This window comes from Diadema setosum, chromosome 4, assembly GCF_964275005.1.
Source record: "Diadema setosum chromosome 4, eeDiaSeto1, whole genome shotgun sequence".
In the NCBI taxonomy this organism is placed as follows: domain Eukaryota; kingdom Metazoa; phylum Echinodermata; class Echinoidea; order Diadematoida; family Diadematidae; genus Diadema; species Diadema setosum.
The window spans coordinates 26,300,413-26,320,223 of record NC_092688.1 but is presented as its reverse complement, the minus strand read 5'-3'; the positions used below and the strand labels follow the sequence as shown (position 1 = coordinate 26,320,223).

General features: G+C 40.5%; 1 protein-coding gene across 1 annotated transcript in view; it reads left to right on the top strand.

Moving 5' to 3' along the window:
* Positions 1–18,121, top strand: part of LOC140227768 (phosphatidylinositol-3,5-bisphosphate 3-phosphatase MTMR4-like) — a 48,248-nt gene extending 30,127 nt beyond the window's left edge. The window contains exons 7-15 of the mRNA XM_072308165.1: positions 62–264; positions 1,485–1,607; positions 7,955–8,069; positions 9,039–9,234; positions 10,424–10,609; positions 11,370–11,540; positions 11,776–13,188; positions 14,078–14,274; positions 15,977–18,121. Of these exons, the coding sequence (XP_072164266.1) occupies positions 62–264; positions 1,485–1,607; positions 7,955–8,069; positions 9,039–9,234; positions 10,424–10,609; positions 11,370–11,540; positions 11,776–13,188; positions 14,078–14,274; positions 15,977–16,160 (2,788 nt within the window). The 3' untranslated portion in view covers positions 16,161–18,121. The remainder of the gene's footprint in view (positions 1–61; positions 265–1,484; positions 1,608–7,954; positions 8,070–9,038; positions 9,235–10,423; positions 10,610–11,369; positions 11,541–11,775; positions 13,189–14,077; positions 14,275–15,976) is intronic.
* Positions 18,122–19,811: the final 1,690 nt, after the last annotated feature.

Sequence of the window (19,811 nt, the reverse complement as noted above, 5' to 3'; positions counted from 1 at the left end):
TGTTGTTATTTATCTATTTTTTTTTTTTTTTCATTTATTTGCTTGCTTGTCTTGCCTGCAGACACAAAGGAAATGGGGCAGTGATAGCTCGCTGCAGTCAGCCCGCTGTAGGCTGGCTCGGCTGGCGCAGTGAGGAGGATGAGAAGATTATGGAAGCCATTCTCAATGCCTGCCACATGGACGACCCTCGCAGGCAGGAGAGTTGCCATAGCAACGGGTTCATTTGTTCGGACCAGAATGGCATCCCCAACTGCGACTCTGAAGGTGCGTGTGGTATAAAGAAGTGCCGTAAACTCTCCATCGTACTGTTGAGACTGTCATGTCTTCACCTATTGTGGGTTTGTTCCAGACATGGGATGGGGGGGGGGGGGTGGGCTTGGCTTGGCTTCGTGTAACAAAAAAAAAAAACACTTCTTTTTCCTTAATTACTTTCAAAAGGGACATTCAAGGACAGTGAAGTCATGAAGACCTGTCTTCGCTTTTTTTTTCTTTTTCTTTCTTTCTTTGGAGTCTTCGCAATTAACTGGCTTGCACGTTTCATGTGTGCCTGTGACATGCTCAAGCATTCATGCTTCCGACAGTTTATTCCCTGGGTGTTTAACATAGTGATGAGCAGTAACCGTGGAAACAGTTACACATTGTGTGTTTGGAGGAGCCATCAGGCTGCATTTAATTTGTCTACTGCCACCAGTGCCTCGTAGTATGACATGATTATTTTATCATTTGCCTTGTGGGACCGCCATCACGATGTCTGTAGCCAGGCACAACTACGGGTTCATGAGACTAACGCCTCATGTCATGTTGGTGGTACTTATACACAGTGCCAGCATGGTGGATAAGGATACTTTACTCATTGAAGTAATGTGAAGAGGTTAAGAAAAACTTGAGGAGAACCATACAACATGAATGATAATTGACATACAATGTATTTCACAGAGACTACGTAGGATGAAAAGAGCATTGTGTTCAAAATACTGGTACAACAATTAGCTTCAAAGAGAAAACATGGAAAACTATGCAGAAAAGCATGAGTGGGAATAGCCAATTGCACAATGTCATCCGTGGTATTTCTTACACTTTGTAAATTTGCATTAAAATTGCAGTGAGTATTCATGATTCTCATATGCTTGAATTACACTGGTTTGAAAATTTATATTAAAAATCAAACATAGAATGATGATTGAAATAAGATGTGTATGTGCATTATGGGGGGGGGGGGAAACGGTTTTAAAAAAAGGAGGGACAAATTATTACTCACTCCCAGAAAGTCAAATTGTCATTCAGAAAAGGGTTAGTTGTTGTTATCTTGCTTCATGTTCATAGAGGAGTGGAAATAGTTGTGGTTCATAATTGTCATTATCATTTTCCTGCAGAAAATAAAAGATATGTGATGCATGTACTCATCCTGTATACCATGATGAAAAGAGTGTTTGTTGTTGTTTTATTTTTGCATGTGTGTTTGTGTCTTTTTGTTAATAATGCAGAAGAAACACCAAGAACAGAGTTTGCTTACAACGACCAATCCAAGATGATTCTCATTGTTGATGCGAGATCCTATGCCGCTGCATTTGCCAACAGAGCCAAGGGGGGAGGCTGTGAATACCCAGGTAATGAAAATGAAATTCTTGTGTCAAGTTGTTTGTATTGCAACTGATTAACAAATTGCCTTACATCAACATAAAATGAGCACTAAATTGACCAGACAGTGTTATGGTGGTAGCCATGATTAAAAAAAAAAAAAAAAAAAAAAAAGAATCATGGGCATACATACTCGAGCAGGATTTGAGCCTACGACCTCCTGATCAGCGGACAGGTGTCTTGTCCACTGGACCACCGAGCGTCTGCCCGACAGCCAGTGCTGTATGTCGATGTAGGGCAATTTGCCAGTCAGTTGCAAGGAATGTTTTTTGTTTTAAAAAATTGTTCACTCGTTTGTTAATGGTTCAGTTTACTTCCTATTAATGTACTCATGGCCCAAAACCACTATTTCGGCACAATTGGACAATCGCAAAACGCGAAAATTAAAGTTTTTAGAATAGGTTTCATTTTTATACCAATCCATGACACAAATATTCAAGTTTGTAGTTGAAAAATATGAACACACAATCTTGCTTTATTTTTGTGGTGTGATGATTTCTTTCATAGGGCGTAGATTTCATCATGTAACATACGTTACCAATGTCATTCTATTTCAAATGCTTTAAGATTGGTGACTACAGTCTATGATTGAGATAAGTATGCGTCAGATGTGAAGTATACCATCGGCTGCCATGTTTGTAAATGCTGCCTGCAGATGGGAAGGATAGCAAATGACCTGTATGCTATACTGAACACAGCATGTCCTATTGTGTTAAATCTTATTTCATGTAATGTTCATTTGTTTTCTCGATAATTTGATGTCAGACTTTCTTCAGAAAATATTTTCAACATTTATCAGTCCCAAATTGCCAGCCAATTCTTGAGTATCATCGATGAAACATGTGAATCTATGTGCGCAAAAATATATTCGTCAGATTCCACGTAACGTATGTTTCACGTTAATGTAACGTAAGTTACAAAGATAATACTACTACATGTGCAACTGATTTTGGTACTTTTTCTTTTTGGTTTTGGTATATATTCTTACATTAATTTCTCGTCAACTCCAAGTGAACGTATATTATAACAAGACGTCGCAATATCATGGTGATACAATTCTAAAAAAATTACAATTGAAATAGTTGTAAAACTGCAAGACTTTATAACATGTCCGCGTATAAACTCTGGAGTAGAACATTAATCCGTTACTGCTGATATTTTGAAGACAATTGGCTTCATACTTATGAATTTATGGCATTGACATGATAAGAGTTGGGAACATGCTTTCACGTGCCTTCACGGACGAAAATATTGTCATGATGTACGTGTAATATAAAACGAGTGGTGGGTAACGTAGGTTCACTTCAATTTTATCATAATGAAAGTTTTCGTATGCTTGACGTCTTGTAACGTGTTATCTTCATATTGATGTCTTGTAACTTGTTATCTTCAGCTGTCACTTCATGCTGTTGAAAGATATGTTTCGAATCCATAACTTTACAGACTCCATAACTTTGCTGTCGCAACAGTTATTCTATGCAGGAACAGTTTGAAAATAGCAGTTGCAATACAATAGTATTCACAAAATTTTTAACACTTGTATGAAACAATAAACGGCAGAAACGAGATGGTTACTCTATTAAAGTGCTCATAATGAACAATAACGCCGTATTGCTTGTATTTGAAATTTCTGAACTCGGTAAACAAGAGATATGGACAGGAGGAACCAAGAAATGTTCTTTGTTAATTAAATAAATGACCACTTTACTAAGTTGACTATGGCAAATGAGGTCGATGAAATAACGTCAAATTACATAGTTGCATTAGCACAATACTAGGTAGGATGAATGAAATTGTCATTAGTGAAATGATGTACTCGATTGTCCTTGTTATGTATGCATAAGACAGTATAATCCACAACGATAACAAGAATAACAAGTCTTGCATTAATAATTCTTGCCGTATATCTGGAAATTGTCTCCTGCATGGAAAAATGTTTTTAAATCTTTCAAAAGAAAAGTGAAAGGACAAGTTGCTATACATGCACAACAAAGGTACTGATAATGATTACAGGCAGGCCCGTAAGTAGGATTTTCATGGGGTGGGGGATGGGGTCAGAGTTAGAAAAAGTCGACTACTTCCAGTTTTAATCACCTGACAGGGAGAAAAATAAAAGCTCCCGTGCCATTTTTTTTTTTCTTTTGTTTCATTTCTTTTACCGGGTTTCATCGACTGACAAGCAAGAAAAAAAAAGAAAGAAAAGAAAATTGAAGAAATATAAAGAAAGGCTTCAGCTTAATTCTATGCTGCCAGTGCAAGCCAAATTTCACGTTTTTTTATTTGTTTATTTCAAACTGGGGAGGAGGATTCTGCGATTCATTTTTTCTTTTTATTTCCTTTTGTTTATATTTTGACTGCTGGCAAAGGGGCGGGGGACCTCGAACCCCCTCCCCTATAGTTACCCTGGTAGGGTAAATAAAAAAAAAACAAAAACGATGCGTGACTTTGCTTCTTCCTTTTTTTTGTCAACTACGCGACGGGTACATTTTTTTTTTTTTTTGAATCTTTGCTTAGAGATTTTTCGCCAACTGATTGCAGCTTATACGTTCCCTATATATGGGTTTTAATCTCAGCACTGCTCTTCCCCATTGCAACTGCATTAACTTCAACGAGAAGGAAGAACAAAAAATGTTGATGTCTTAAACATATATCTTACTGAAACATACATCACTATAATTATTATTAGCATTATTATTATCATGTAGGCCTGATCTATGATGGTATACTCAGTAATACTTAAAATTACATTTCTTTAATGCACATGTATTTTTGTTACCTTTTCTTCATTCAAAGTGTGTTTTTCTTCACTTTGAGATCATCAACGATATAACGACACAAATTTGAGTTAATTTTCTCCGTTAAAAACAGTCAGGTAGTAGTAAGTCACCATATTGATTTATGATAACCGAAGATAAATATAATTGAAAAGACTTATTTCCCTATGGAATTCCTTCAACTATAGTTCTAGAACAATTAAATGTTATTTTCATCCACGCACATTCTCTAAAATATTCTTTTTCAATGACATGAATTGATGAAACTTACGTTACCAAAACTAGAAACTTACGTTACTATATTAATGCAGGGACCTGATCCAATAGTTCTGAAGTAGAGATCTGCGTAATCCCTAAGTTTATTAGCTATTCATTGAATTTTCTTCAAACAATGTTAAATTCATTGTTTATACCTGGAATATGACATCATTAAAGCCAAGTTGAACATCAACGCCCACCAAACGATTTTGTTCAAAGATACTATGATTATGTCCCCTTTTACTGCATCCTCCTAACAAACAAGAACATACAGCTGTAAATGAATTTGATATGTTTTGAGGGAGAAACTCATCAACATCATAACTGCAACAATTAAATTGTCTCAAATTAAATGGGCTTTTCTGTGGATTGTCTGTTATCAACATGACAACATCTTGAAACTTACGTTACCAAAATTTGAAACATACGTTACGTAATAAATTGAGTGATTTATTTCAAAAGAATAAACCTGTACAGCAAAGCAATAACTGGATTTTTACGGTGGAATCTACTGACTTAATAAAGACACAATAAACAGAAGTAAAGCATGATTCTATGAAAAACAACAACACATTTCCAACAATCAAATACCTACTCAGTTTTTCAACACATCATGTAAAGGTATTTTGCGCGCTGCCAATGCTCAAGATGCCATTGAAAGAAGTTGCTGAGCTATTCCATGACCTCAAATCGACGGCACAGATTTGAGAAATGTACATTTAGGTGGTAATTAATGGTGTAATTAAGCTTTCTGTCATTTGGTGGTAACGTAAGTTACATCACGTATGTTACACTTGTGGATTAAATCGTATAAGTTAGCAACATAATAATGAATCTTTTGCCACCCATGGGTATGACGACAATCTACTCCATTAGTCTCAACTCTAGAACAATCATTCAGAGCCATGCACCTTCATACTTTTTACAAAGATGGTAACGTATGTTACTTCTCTTAAATCTACCTTTTTAAAATCTATATTTGCGAGATTAGCAGTCGCATGTCTTTTGAAGCTGAGTGATGAAATATCTTTTAACATAAACTTACACCCCTTTTGGTCAGAAAAACAATACAATTGTGTAGTACTCACTGTAATAGCATAACCAAGTTGGCAGTACAAAGATGGTAACGTATGTTTCAGCGGATCTGGCGACACATTTCCATCAGTTATTTTGTTGATAAAGAATGGTTAGTTTAAAAAGTTGTGTTAGGTTTTCATAGAACCTTAAGCCACTTTTCTGAAACCGTGAGTAAGCTTCCTCTTTATGCTCATATTTTCCCACAAAGTTGAGAAAACATTAAAAATCATCGTTGGCGACATGCACTTTTAAGCCTGTTGGCCGAACTTAACCCTCCACCAATGGCTTAGTGGTATAATTTCGCCTTCGAAATGATTTCAGTTTTTGTTTATATGTCCCTTGCCATCACATAAAATCACAGGGGCATTTTGAAAGAGCTTTTTGTCTCTCCTAGGTGAGTAGGAACATAAGCGACACGATTTTTGACCAATTGCGCCGAAATAGTGGTTTTGGGCCTCATGTGATCCAAGCAATTCTTCCAAATCCAGCTTTTTTTATACCCCTGCCAAACGAAGTTTGAAGGGGGTATATAGGAATCAGCGGACGGTCGGGCGGTCGGTCGGGCGGTCGGTCCATTGCAAATCTTGCATCGCGAACTACTTCCTCAGTTTTCAACCAATTCCCATAAAACTTGGCACAGATGTGTGCCTTGGGTTGTAGATGTGCAAGACGTATTTTTTGACAGTACCCAAAAGTATGTTGCCATGGTAACGGCATATTATGGGCAAAAATGGGTACAAATCTTGCGTCGCGAACACCTCCCACAGTTTTTGATCAATTTTTATGAAATTAGGTACAGATGCTCATCTGAATATGTTAATGTGCAAGACACATATTTCCGCAGTGACAAAAAGTGCGTTGCCATGGTAACGGCATGTTATTGGTAAAATATAGGGCAAAATGCTTCATGGCAAAACTGCTTCATCAGTGTTGTTCCAATTCTCATGGAAATCATATTGAATGTTTGTCTTAGGATATAGGTCAGCATGACACATTTCTTGACAGTGACAAAAAGTATGTTGCCATGGTAACAGCTCACATATTATGAGCCAAAATGTTGGAAAATTTTGTGTTGCAAACTACTTCCTCAGTTTTTGCCCAATTTCCATGAAACTTGGTACAGATGTGTGCCTTTGGTTGTAGATGTGCAAGACGCATTTTTCGACAGTACCCGAAAGTACGTTGCCATGGTAACGGCATATTAATGGCAGAAGATCAAGGAAAGATCTTGCGGATTTAACTACTTCCTCAGTTTTTTGACCAAAGCTTATGAAATGTTGTTTGGTGGGGGTATAACCAGTCGCTGTAGCGACATTTCTAGTTTGTTGCTATTGTCAAAAGATGATGTGATGTGAAGACTGAGGAGTACAGGAGGAATATTTGGCATGAATCAAAAATAGAAATAATTCACAGAGAGCGTGTAAGATGAAAGGAGTGATGTGTCACTACTGGAAAAAAACAACAACTGTTTTTGAAAAGAGGAAAATATAGACAGCTCTCTTACCATCGTCAAAAGAGGGCCAGCTCTCTCACTGTGTTTTGTTTTGATTTTCTTTCCGGTAGAACTGCCATGTGTAAAGAATGGGATGGAATTAAGTAATATCTGTATTGTAGTTGACATTTTTGCGAGAAAGAAAATGACAAAACAACATCAACACAACGATATGTCTGTGTAGTAGTGTAGTGTGAAAACATCAATAAAGTAAAACTATTGTATCAGTATATGCCATACATTTAGCAGGTCTAATTTTTCACAAATCAGGACTTCCCAACAATTTTGCCAGTGGTTAGATTTGTGATCTCGAAGCATGGTAATGAACAGGAAAATGTATGTGTGCATGTCACATTCATGTCAGAATGAGAATTGATATTTCTCGTGTGTTCATAATTTTGCGAATAGCACCCGACTCAGGAAATTTTGCGGAAATGAAAGCCTCGTGAAATAAACAAGAGTATACAGCAATGGCAAGCTTATGCCTTATTAAAATGAGAGGCAGAGTCCAACAAAAAGGAAGAGGAAATCCTTGGCAGATGTGCAAATGTGTTTCCCATTTTCTACCAGGGTAATTTTGCTCATATTGGGTGTATAAACAGGCACCTGGTGGTTGGAGGGGGGGGGGGGTATGTGTGCTCTCAATGATGAGGCGACCCTGGGTTGTATTAGACCCTGTAAATCTTTCACTGTACTGTTTTTTTGGCCACGACAGAGTACTACACATGCTGTGACATTGAGTTCATGGGACTGGCCAACATTCATACCATCAGGAAGAGTTTCCACAATGTCCATACCCTCTGCAGTAACACCGCGTTGGATCAGAGCATGTAAGTTCCAAACCATCATTGTCAAGGGTTTCTTCATGGGTTCGCCAAAGACTAGCCATCTATTTAACCTGTAGAGCACCGAAGTCACAACGTCACAGTCTTATTATAGCTTGGGTTGGAACTAGGTGTGCGCATGAACACTCTGGCCAAGTGAGGTTGTGTAGAAGCAGTTTCAATGGCGATAAATGACATGACATCACACTTTGATGCTCTATTCTCGTGATACTGCAAGAGTGGAATGTGTAACAGTGTTTGACATTTTCCTGTGCAAAATTAGCACGAAAATTGTTTGAAAGTTTCCACCTTGAATCTCTTTGGACAGTAGTGAACAGCAGTAAGGTCCCTCTGGGAGGTGAACTGTGAACCTTCGGATTTCAGCCTCAGATGATGAACCACTGTGCTAATTCACCTATCTGTCAGAGTGACATAAAAAATCAGAAGAAAGAGACATACAGAATATGTTCTAGACCACATTCATGACAATGAAATGAAATGGAATTTAGTGATATTTTTTATACAAACCTTATGGAAAGTAGTACTCAAAAGACATTTCAATCAGCAGGGCTGAGGAAGCAATTCCTTTGAGTCGTGACAGTGCTCAAGGAGTTAACTTTAATTTGAGTCTAGTCGACAAGATTCCAAATTTTCAATACTATATCATTTCTGTGATAAATCAAAACTCATTTTGCTTTTTTTCTTTTATTTAAAATGCAATTCTACACTATGTTCACATTAGCCTTGAGAACCAGAGAAATAATGTGATACACACAGGATATTAGAGGTTCCATCAGAATTGGACTTCAAATAAGAAGGTTATGGAATTTGAAAGTTTCACATGTTTTTACAAGACAGTGAAGTCAGTAGCGATGTTTTAGAAATATAATGGATGGCCGCAGTGCAGGTCTCCCTTTTACCTACATTCATGTACACATATCAAGAAAGTCTGTGTCCAATACTTCACTTTTGCAGCTGGCTGTCGAGTCTGGAGACCACCAAGTGGCTACAGAACCTGTCCATGCTGCTCAAATCAGCCATCAAGGTGGTGACGGCCATTGACCAGGAGGCCCGGCCCGTGGTGGTCCACTGCTCAGACGGCTGGGACCGCACCCCGCAGATTGTGGCCCTGGCCGAGATCATGCTTGACCCGTACTACCGAACCATGCAGGTGAGTTGGGTGACCGATGACCGAGTGTCCGGCCCCTGCTTGCTGTGTGTGCATTTAGTGAATTAAAACCTGTTTGTGTGGGTACATTGTGCAGATGTGAGTGTACTGGTCCAGGTGTTGCAGTAGCATTTACTCTTTGTTGTAATGTATATTTAAGTGGCAAATCTATGTTTTTGTTTTTAGCTCACCTGAGCCAAAGGCTCAAGTGAGCTATTGCGATCGCCCTTCGTCCGGCGTCCGTCGTGCGTCGTGCGTCGTGCGTCGTTCGTCGTCCGTCGTCCGTCGTCCGTCGTGCGTAAACTTTTTACATTTTCATCATCTTCTTGAAAACCCCAAGACCGATTTTCATCAAACTTGGCAGGTAGCATCCCTAGGGGGTTAGGAACTCAATTTGTTAAAATGGGCACCATGCCCCACCATGGGGCCTGAATTGTACATTTTCATCTTCTTCCTGAAAACCTCATGATGGATTTTCGTCAAACTTGGCAGGTAGCATCCCTAGGGGGTCAGGATCTCAATTTATCAAAGTGGGCACCATGCCCCACCCAGTGGGCCCCAGGGGGCCCCAATGCCCCCAAATTAAGGAATCTTTAAAAATTTTGGCCCTTATTATACATTTTCATGTTCTACTTGAGAATGCCTGGTCAAATTTTAGTAAAGCTGTGAATAATTTAGATTAGTGACTGCGTGAAAGGTGAACTTGCGATACTCAGGTGAGCGCAAGACCCGCGGGTCTCTTGTCATGATTATCTTTGCTATTGGTTCCCCAGTGACCTGTCAGGGATAAAGCAAACAGTTCTGTTTCTGCAGATGGGAAATACACCACCTGACTACACAGTGCCTTCTTGCACTCATGCCTGAAATTTTACCTTTGATTGCTCTTTCATTGTGTCAGTGAAAGCTGTTTGACTAGACATGGAAATTATACTTAGATCCTGCAATAGGTTTGTTTCCATCATACATAGCTCTTGTCATGATCTATGAATCTAGATTTATGGGTTGGAAATGCATTACCTCTCAATGCACTTGTATTCAAGATTTGATCAAATTTGTGTGAAATCTGTGTTGATAATTTCATGTGAGAAAGGTCATGATACTTACCTATGTGAAAATCAGAAAATGAAACAAATCCGAACAAAACTGATGCAAGTTTCTCATGACTGTCATTCTCCTATTTGTCACACCACAGGGATTCCAAGTGCTGGTTGAGAGGGAATGGCTGGACTTTGGTCACAAGTTTGCTGACCGGTGTGGACATCGGCCAGGGCATGATGATGCCAACGAGCGGTGCCCGGTGTTCCTGCAGTGGTTGGATTGCATCCATCAGCTCCTCAGGCAGTATCCAACATCTTTTGAATTCAATGAAACATTCCTGGTAAGTTCGTTGGCACCTTTGTCTTTTATTGTAGTAAGACTTGCATTGACATGGTCTATCTTACATTTATTGTGGTTGAATTCTTGTGTAGATGTGTATGGTAACACATTGATTTCACTGACGTGGTTACTTCATTAAAATTTGGAAGGATACGTGAAATTTATTGTGTTCTTGATGCATTTGTCATTGAGTGCAAGCCTTATTCTGTTGTTAACCCATTGAGGACAACATGCATTTCCCATAGACCCCTGCCCGAGTATACTCGTGACTCATCCTCAACGGGTTAAATCATAGTTTGAGCTTCAGGATGATGGATAGATTCATAAGCAAGACATACTCTAATACTTTATGTTTAGCAAAAAGCACATCAGGGTTTCACATCAGTGCAGCAAATTGAGCACGCTGCTATTTGAACATAAATTGGCAATGTAAATGTAGTCAATCTTTTTTTTTTTTAATGAGGAAATCCAGGAATGGACATAGGACAGAGCTGCACTTGGCCAGATCTGGTGTTCATTGCTTATAATTCTTGTTCTGCTAGCTGCAAAAATGATCAAGGTTCTGGTGTAAAATCCTGGATATATATATAGGTCTGTTGTCATATCTATCATTGACATCAGTTTTACCAATGATATCTGCTTGGAGTCTTGTGTGATGATATTGAATAGTCCTGATGTCATTTGCTATCACAAGTTGGTGCATCTGGTATTGCTTTTATGTGGAGGAAGTAACATCTCGCCATTTGCGTCTCCTTTTGCAGGTGAAGCTTGTGCAGCACACATACTCCTGCTTGTTTGGGACATTCCTGTGTAACACTCTCAAGGCAAGGCTCAAGAACTCCCTCAAGGAGCGGACGTGTTCTGTGTGGTCCCTGCTAGCAGTAGAAGGCAACAAGTACACCAACTTTCTCTATGACCCCAAGATGGACAAGGTGGGTGACCTGACAGAATGGATGTTTCTCATTCATATAGATGAATAAGACACTAAGCAGCTGTAAACCAGGAGGGGAAGGGATCAGTCAAAGCAATCCATAATTTCTTCTGTGGTTCATTAAAGAAGGCACACCATTGAGAGCTTGTTCATTGAGAAGGAGATCATGAAAGGCACCTTATGACCTGTGCTCTTTGTAATCTCTGTTTTTGTTTTTCTTTATATCCTGTATGAAGGTGCTGTATCCATCATCAAATGTCAGAGACCTTGATCTGTGGATTGATGTGTACCTCTCGGAGACATCTCGCTCAATCTGTGAGGACTCTGGTCCTGCCCAGGCCCAGCAGAATGCCCAGTCCGGGCCGAGCCCTGCCGACAGCCCCAAGCTAGCCAGAACGCAATCCTTTGACAATATCCACAAGACGGCAAGCGAGGATGAGCCGCACAGGCCCAACATTGGGAGCGACATCCACGGTTTGACAAGGACTTCTAGCGATCCCAACTTGAGTGACCTCAAGCTGGAGCCCTCGCTGGGCACATCGCCCAAGACACGCATGATGCCCCCGTTGCCCCTGGATAGGGGCGATGAGGAAGAGGAGTCGCTTAAAAACGGGAGCCTGTCAAGTGAAAGTGACGAGAGTGAGAAAGATAGTGACTCTAACACCCCAGCTGAAAATGGCGCTGGTGAAGCAGGATTGACGAACGGGGAGCTGACTCCTGAGGATGCGTCCGAGGCACAGTCCTCGGGAGACGGAGAAACTGACCAAGCATCAAATGGCCATGATGATGCTTTGAGCAATGGTTTGACCAATGGTCACGCAGACTTGAAACTAGAGCAGGAGCCAGCAGAAGCACCAAGTCCTGCGTGTTCCACTCCACGGAAGGCAGATTTGATTAACTTAATGCTTGACTGTCAAATGGAGAGTTCAACAGAAACTGTGACTGATGATCGATCAGGAGCTATTCAGTTGGAGGAACCGCAAGCGTTGAGGGGTGCCGAAGACTGTAATGGAGTCGACGATTCTCCCTGTGATACAAACGGGAGTGTAACTCCACGAGGGGAGCAGATTAATGGACATGCTGCCTTCCTTAAAGGACAACTCCAGAACAGTATCAGCACCAGTACCACAGACATTAGCAATTCCCATGTTGACCATCCCCTCGGGAAGTCCGCCAGCTTACCGCTGGAACCCTCTAGTTACATTCCATACTTGCCGGACAATGGTGAAACATTTGGCTCTCTGGGGAAGTACTCCCAGAGCCTCTCCCAGAGAGCCGTGACTAATGGACTCAATTTCCTTCCGCAGACCTCGGTGGCATCGGAGCCATCCTTCTCGACCTGCCTCAGCCGCACCTCCAGCTGCAGCAACGGCAACGGGATGGATCCCTCCGGGGAGGAGGCCGGTGCGGATGCCCACCGGCAGCTGAAGCTGGGCCGGCACCTGGGCCAGGACGGCCTGACCTGCCCCCGGGACCTCGCGCAGCGGCGGATGCTGGCCATCCTCCAGGAGAAGCAGAAGAAGGAGGAGATGATGCTGCAGAGAGAGCGCTTCCTCCTTGCCTTCATCAATCGCCTGAGGCAAGAGATGGCCAGCAACACCAACACCGGTGCCACTCTTGCCTCTGCCCTAGAGGAGGTGGACATTGATGTGAGTCTGACCACAATGACTCTTTCTAATATTCTGTAATTCTTACACCCCTCATTCATAGGGCACTTCAAGGAAAGGGGGGGGGTGTTCCTTATAGAGCATGGCTTGTTTTGACATAAGAGTCTGACTTGTATAGTACCATGCTGGTATCAGGGTAGTTCACTTATTGCCATTATGTGATAAGTCATGTTATGTGTGGGGCATCTTATCTTTGCATAGATGTCATTAACTTTAGAAAGTGCCTTATTTTTATAAACTGCGTTTCTTACTGTAGATTCAGAAATGACTCACGGATTAAGTGCAGGGGCTTTTTTCCCTGTTGCTATCATCAGGTAACATGTGGCATGCAAAGATTTTTATCATATGCAGCATATATACCATAAAACATATCTACATATGCAGAGACCTGAATTACACCATTTAAAGCACACTGGATGCTGTCACTAACACTGCTCACAGTGTTGGAGGACATGCTGTTTGACCTTTTATTTTTTTTAGTGATTTATCTTTCTGTTTGAGAGTCATTAAGACAAATCATGTCTTATGCCAAAGGAATCTCAACTGCACTATATTTTTGTAGAACTTTGGCCCTTCTTGCAGCCGTCTTGTATGAAACAGCTTGTCTCGTAACCATCAGCCAACTTTTTCATCTGACTGATATGACAGTGACGTAATGGCAAATATTGTGTAGACCAGTAGCACTGTAAAGGTAGTTTTTTTCCTCATTAGTCCTTGAAAGTGTTCTAAAAATTGTGACTGATCAAAGCATGTTGTACCATAATCACAACAGGCTGGCACAACCATGGTTGGTAGCGATGCAAAACGAACTAGTCGGTGACTTTATGATCTGAAATAAAACCCCATCAAACTCCTTATTCTTGGAATTCAGAATGGTAACCTCCTCCACCCGGACGATGAGGAGAGGCGGTCGGCTTCCCGTTGTAACTCCATCAGGTCCGACGTCTCGTGGGAGCAGATTGAGGAGGGGGACACCAACAGAACCCTGTGGATTCCAGACCATGCCGTCAGCCATTGCTTCCAGTGCAATAGTAGATTCACTTTGGTCAATAGGAAACATCACTGTCGGTGAGTTTGCAGCACTGAAAACAACAACAAAAATAGCTAATATATATTTTAAAAAAAGCAAACAAAAAAATAAGCAACTTGCAGCTCAGACCATGAAGAGATCTGACAGTATATTGAAGAACAGTTGTAAACTGAAATGAATTCAAGTATTCAGGAGGAGAAGTTATATGTTGATGTATTTGTTGTCTTACTGTTTCTTAGAAATTAGAGCAAGTATCAAATTTCATGATATATTGAGACCCACTACAAAAGATTTAGGGTTTGAGTTTTTGAGTGGGACACTGTGATTAGGCCAAAAAAAAAAATTGTTGCATTGGCGTAACCCGCCCGACCCTAAAAATTCCGCCGACCCCATGTGTTTTTATTAATTTTTTTGCTATCGATATCAAATATCTTGTTGATTGCGATCGCGATTGCACAAACCCGGAAGTGGAAACGGCTCTGGGGATATCGGATGTACGAGGGAGAGATCTAGCGCCTCGCATAAGCCTTCCTTGATCAGTACGTCATCTGTTTCCAACACGGACACGTACTCTAACAAGATTTATTCAGTGTATACGTAGCATTCAGACTGCGATGTATTGTGCACAGTTTTGCCATAGGTTTCTTGTGTGGAGAACTTACACGAATCTGTATATGTGGGACTGTAATAGAGATCGCCGTGTGCGATGAAAAGATCGTACATATGGGTCAATTTGCATCTATCTTATCTAAGTCAAAATAGTAAAATATGAAGTGAAAACATTCAGGATAGGGATTTCAACATCTTTAGATTCTGTGAAGGGGTATAATTCCAGTAATATCGGCCTCATAAATGATTTGTAGAATAGATGAACACAGCACATTCGGTGCAGCAGTTGTAACTGTTTACTGAGCTGAGCACGAGTTTTACACGTAAAATGCAGGTAGCAAAAAAAAAAAAAAAAAAAAAATCCGCCCGACCGACCCTATTTGAAAATCTCATGTTACGCCAATGCAACAATTTTTTTTTTTTGGCCTTAGCGTGATTTTAGGGTAAGTTTGTCAACGTAGTACATTGTATTATCACAGGTATCAACTCATAATATATACTGTACGAGCTGAAATTTTCGCGGTGGTTTTATTTTTGCAAATTTTGCAAATCGCCTTTGAACCGCGAAAATAACAACACGCGAAAATAACATCGCGCAAATAACTAAGTTCGGTTAGACCCTAGCAACCGCGAAATTAACAACACGCGAAAATGTCCGCCAAGTAGCAATTCGCGAAAATATCTGTACGCGAAAATTTCAGCTCGTACAGTAACATAAACCTACATGAGACAGTGGGGAAAGGAACAGACATATGGAGGAAAAAAGGATGATGAGAAGGGAGAGAGAGAGAGAGAGAGGAGACAACGGAAAGACAAGCCAAAGCCATTGAAAGAAAATCAAAAAGCAAGTCGTGTGCAAGATCACAGTAAATGTATGCACAAAACCTTATGCATAAACTGTGATATATATATAGACCAGGACTTCAATAAGATATAGGACTTTGGTGTCTGGAAGTGTTTCAGACTGCAAAATAAGATGAGCTTGGCATTAGAAAGCAAGACTCTTGTTATGCAGTGAAGGATTTTTAAAAGTTGTTGGGGAGTGAAAGTATTCCGATATTGTACTCTCTCCCTGCCTTTCAAGGATTGATTCTTACAAATACTTTCTATTTTCTTTTGTAACATCTCCAGGAACTGTGGTCAGATCTTCTGCACCTCGTGCAGTGCCTACTCAGCTGCGATCCCTCGGGAGCAGTTGTACCAGCCGCAGCGGGTCTGCAAGCCCTGCTTCGACACTCTGGACAGCGAGGCCAGGCGGCGTCATGAACAGGCCATGGAGGGCAGCAGACAGATGGGGACAGTGCGAGACGGTTGATGCTGTCCCCGTCGAGCAGCATCCGCCCTGGCTCACCCCCCCCCCCCCCCTTTTCCTCCTGGTCGAGGACTCGCACTGTACAAAGACTACATGCTCTGCTCTTTACTCTGTCTTATTAAGCATGGATGTCATTCGTCGATGCTGTAATTCATGTTACACGTCGGAGCAAGTGACGCCAGCAGCTAGCTAGAAAAGTGATATTGCTGTCACGCGCTCATCCGGTCACGTCTGCCGCCCGGTTTCCTCCCAGCAAACAGGGAACTGAGCAGAATCCCCACAACTCGGACCCGTATTCAGTAGGATGCCCGTAGATGTCTGCACCCCCGTAAGCTACACAACCAGATGTGTTGAAACAAGTGTGACCAGTTTACCTCGTATTGGGCTGGATCCTGCAAAGGACATGCAAGCAGTGTCGGAACTCACAAAGACGGATTCTAAGGTCTCTCACCTGCAGATCACACTAGCATAACAACACTTACCCTCACGTCCTCAGTTTGATAAATGTGAGGACCCACTTTTCATAATGTTATGATTAAAAATGTAGAAGTCAGTGTCACCAATCGATACACCATGGTCACATGATTCTAGTCTAGAAATCTTGTAGGTCTCTGATCTGTATCTCAACAATCCTTACACAGTTAAATACAAACCATTAGCAGTGTATTGGTGTAAGATAAGGGGGAGAATGACTCGAAGTAGTGCCATGATTGTAATAATGACCCATGACCTTTCCCTGATGGCATTGTACTCGACTAGCTCAGAATGTTGTAAGTCTATGAGCTATGAAAGAAGATAAGATTTTGAAATACATTTGCCTGAACAAAAACAGGTTGCATGAGTTTACTTTGATTGCAATGTGGCTTTAGATGGTGCATGATGTTTTGATATCAAGATCAGCCATCTGATGCCATGGATATTGTGCATACCAGGTTACCGTTCAGATCAACTTCCTCATTGGTGTCTTACTACATATTCCCCATGGTGAGACCCCTAGTGGGAAAAATTGAAAAGGTGCAAATATTCAGTTTGCCATATTTTGTATGCTGAAATTTATGCTACTATCAGCAATGCACAGTCAAACTGAACTCTATCCCTTCTTGACTGATTTATATAAAATAAGGAAAACATCTCACACAATTGTCCACTTTTATAGTACTTGTCAAACAACAACGACCAAAAGAGGAATGGTTGATATCCCACATCAGAAGTCATGTCCTGCTTTCATTGAGCAGCAGATGACATGTGGTGATAATTGGGTATATTGATTTCCATATCAGACAACATCTGCCATTTTTGTATGTTCTTTTGTTGACAGCTGAATCGACACCTGACTGTTCAAATTGCCTGTTAGCAAGCTCAATCTATTGTGACTGATTGACAAATTGCCCTACATCGACATACTTTGTAGGGCAGTATGTCAATCAGTTGCAATGAGAACATCTCGATGGAAGAATTTCATAAATTTGAATAAGCTCAATTCATGCTGTACAGTTGGATCCTATGGACCCGGGAAAGGACAACGTGATGGCGGGCTCTTTATGTCGCCAAACAGCCATGTCACCTTTAGAGTATGGTTCGTAGACTACTACACTATACTCTCTGCTTCAATAGAGGGCAGAAAAAGGTGGTTTCAGGAATGTTCAGCATTTACTGTAGTTTCTCGTCTTGTAATCAGACATTGTTGCCTTCCTATTAGTCAGTGCTGCGTTTACATGTTGGCCTTCCAAACGATAAAGGAAATGATGTTAATGTGGCTGGGTATTGCTAACATTGGCTTGACTGATCCATTGTGCTTGTTTCATTGCCATCAGAAGATGTGTCTTACACCTTCTCTGTAGTTTCTAGTGATGTTCACTCGCTCCAACTTTCTCAAACCAGTGTAACCTGCCTGCCTCAATAAGCTCCACATTGTGATCTAACAACCAAACCGGACTCCTTTACTCCCTGTATCTTGCCCTATTTCCACCACTTGTTAAATCCTGAAGTGGTTTTGTGTGTTTTTATTACTTTAAACAATGTAATGCTCGAGTCCATGAAATATATGTCTCACTCCTCTGATGTTAATGCTTAAAACAAAATAACAAGTAAATAAGCTTTCTCTTTCCGCATGCTCATAAGTTATAATATAGGGTTTGTAGAATGTAAATATGTGTAGTAGACCAGGAATGGTTTATGGTCATTTGCATTTTCAGGTTAGTTTCTCACAGCATCAGTTATTTATGTTTTGAATTACCCAACACTGTCCAATAGTAGACTTCTTAAATTGTGTCAAGTATTTGACAAGACCAATATAAAAAGTTGATAATATTCCTGTAAGGAGAGATAAGAAAAGAAAAAAAAATGCTGGCATCCTTGTCAAATGCTCTCGGATTGCCTTGGCCCTTTTTTTCCCTTTTGTTCTAATATGACTACACAGAAGCCCATATTTTTACAACAATGGTGATTCACACTGGTGGCACAATCAACTATTCTAAGCAGTAGGCCTACATGACAGTTTTTTCCAAAGCTTACATCTCATTCAGCCATTAGGATGAGTAATTCATAGTACTCTGTATTTCATTCATGCAGTGCAGTTATTTATCATTTATTTTATTTTTTGTTGTTATATCCATAAGCAGTTCAAGACAATTGTCTCACCTGCATAGCAGAATCGAGACATAGGCGTCACTTTTTAGTCCTTTTTATTGTCCACAGTTTGATCTACTGCCAGTAACTTTCCACAGCTTTGAATTATGACCATGAAACTCACACCACAGGTACATGATGATAATAATATTTATCAGATCTTAGAATCTGTAATACCACAAGATAGTCTTTATGTGTGTACATATGGAAACAAAATCATCCAAACATTTCTATGTTCACATGTACACATACTATCATAATTAACAGTTATCAAAAAGATGAGTTTTCAACATGGACTTGAATTTATTGAAATCTGTAATACACCTAATGCTGAGGGGGAGATTGTTCCATGATGATGGTGCCATTTTTTCAAAAGCCCTGTTACCAGATGTCTTGGATTTTTGCACTTATTTCAAAGAAGAGATTCTGTGACTTTTAATATAGATCACGACCGGGATGAAATGGCGTGATGAATTCACTGAGGTATGCAGGGGCATTTCCATGAAAACATTTGAATACAAATGTCAGAACCTCAGGTACATCACCTAAAGCTGGGCTCCACACTAACTTTTATTTTTGGTGGCCCAAAGGCAACCATCCGACCTTTTTTGGTGGCCCGATCAGGCCACTACATTCTTCATTTCTGAAATTTTGGTCGCCTGACGTGTGTTTTTGGTGGCCCTGGGCCACCATTAGTGTCGAGCCCTGCCTACAGATATCTGTCAAGTTTGAATATGAGTGCCGAAGTCCCGACAAATTCAAATGTCAAATGGTCAATGAATTTTAACTGATCAGCACTGTACTCATAGTATTGTGGTGTACTCTCAATAGTTTTCCACATCTTTGAGCTGTGATCATCAAAGGTATATCACCTGAAGATGCTGGTCAAGTTCAAATATTAGTGAAGTCTGACAAAGTCAAAGGTCAAAAGGTCTATGAGCTTACATTGAAAAACACTATACCCACAAATTGCAATATGCAAGCGAAATGGAGCTTGGTGTTTGCCTTGTTTTGATTTTAAGACTA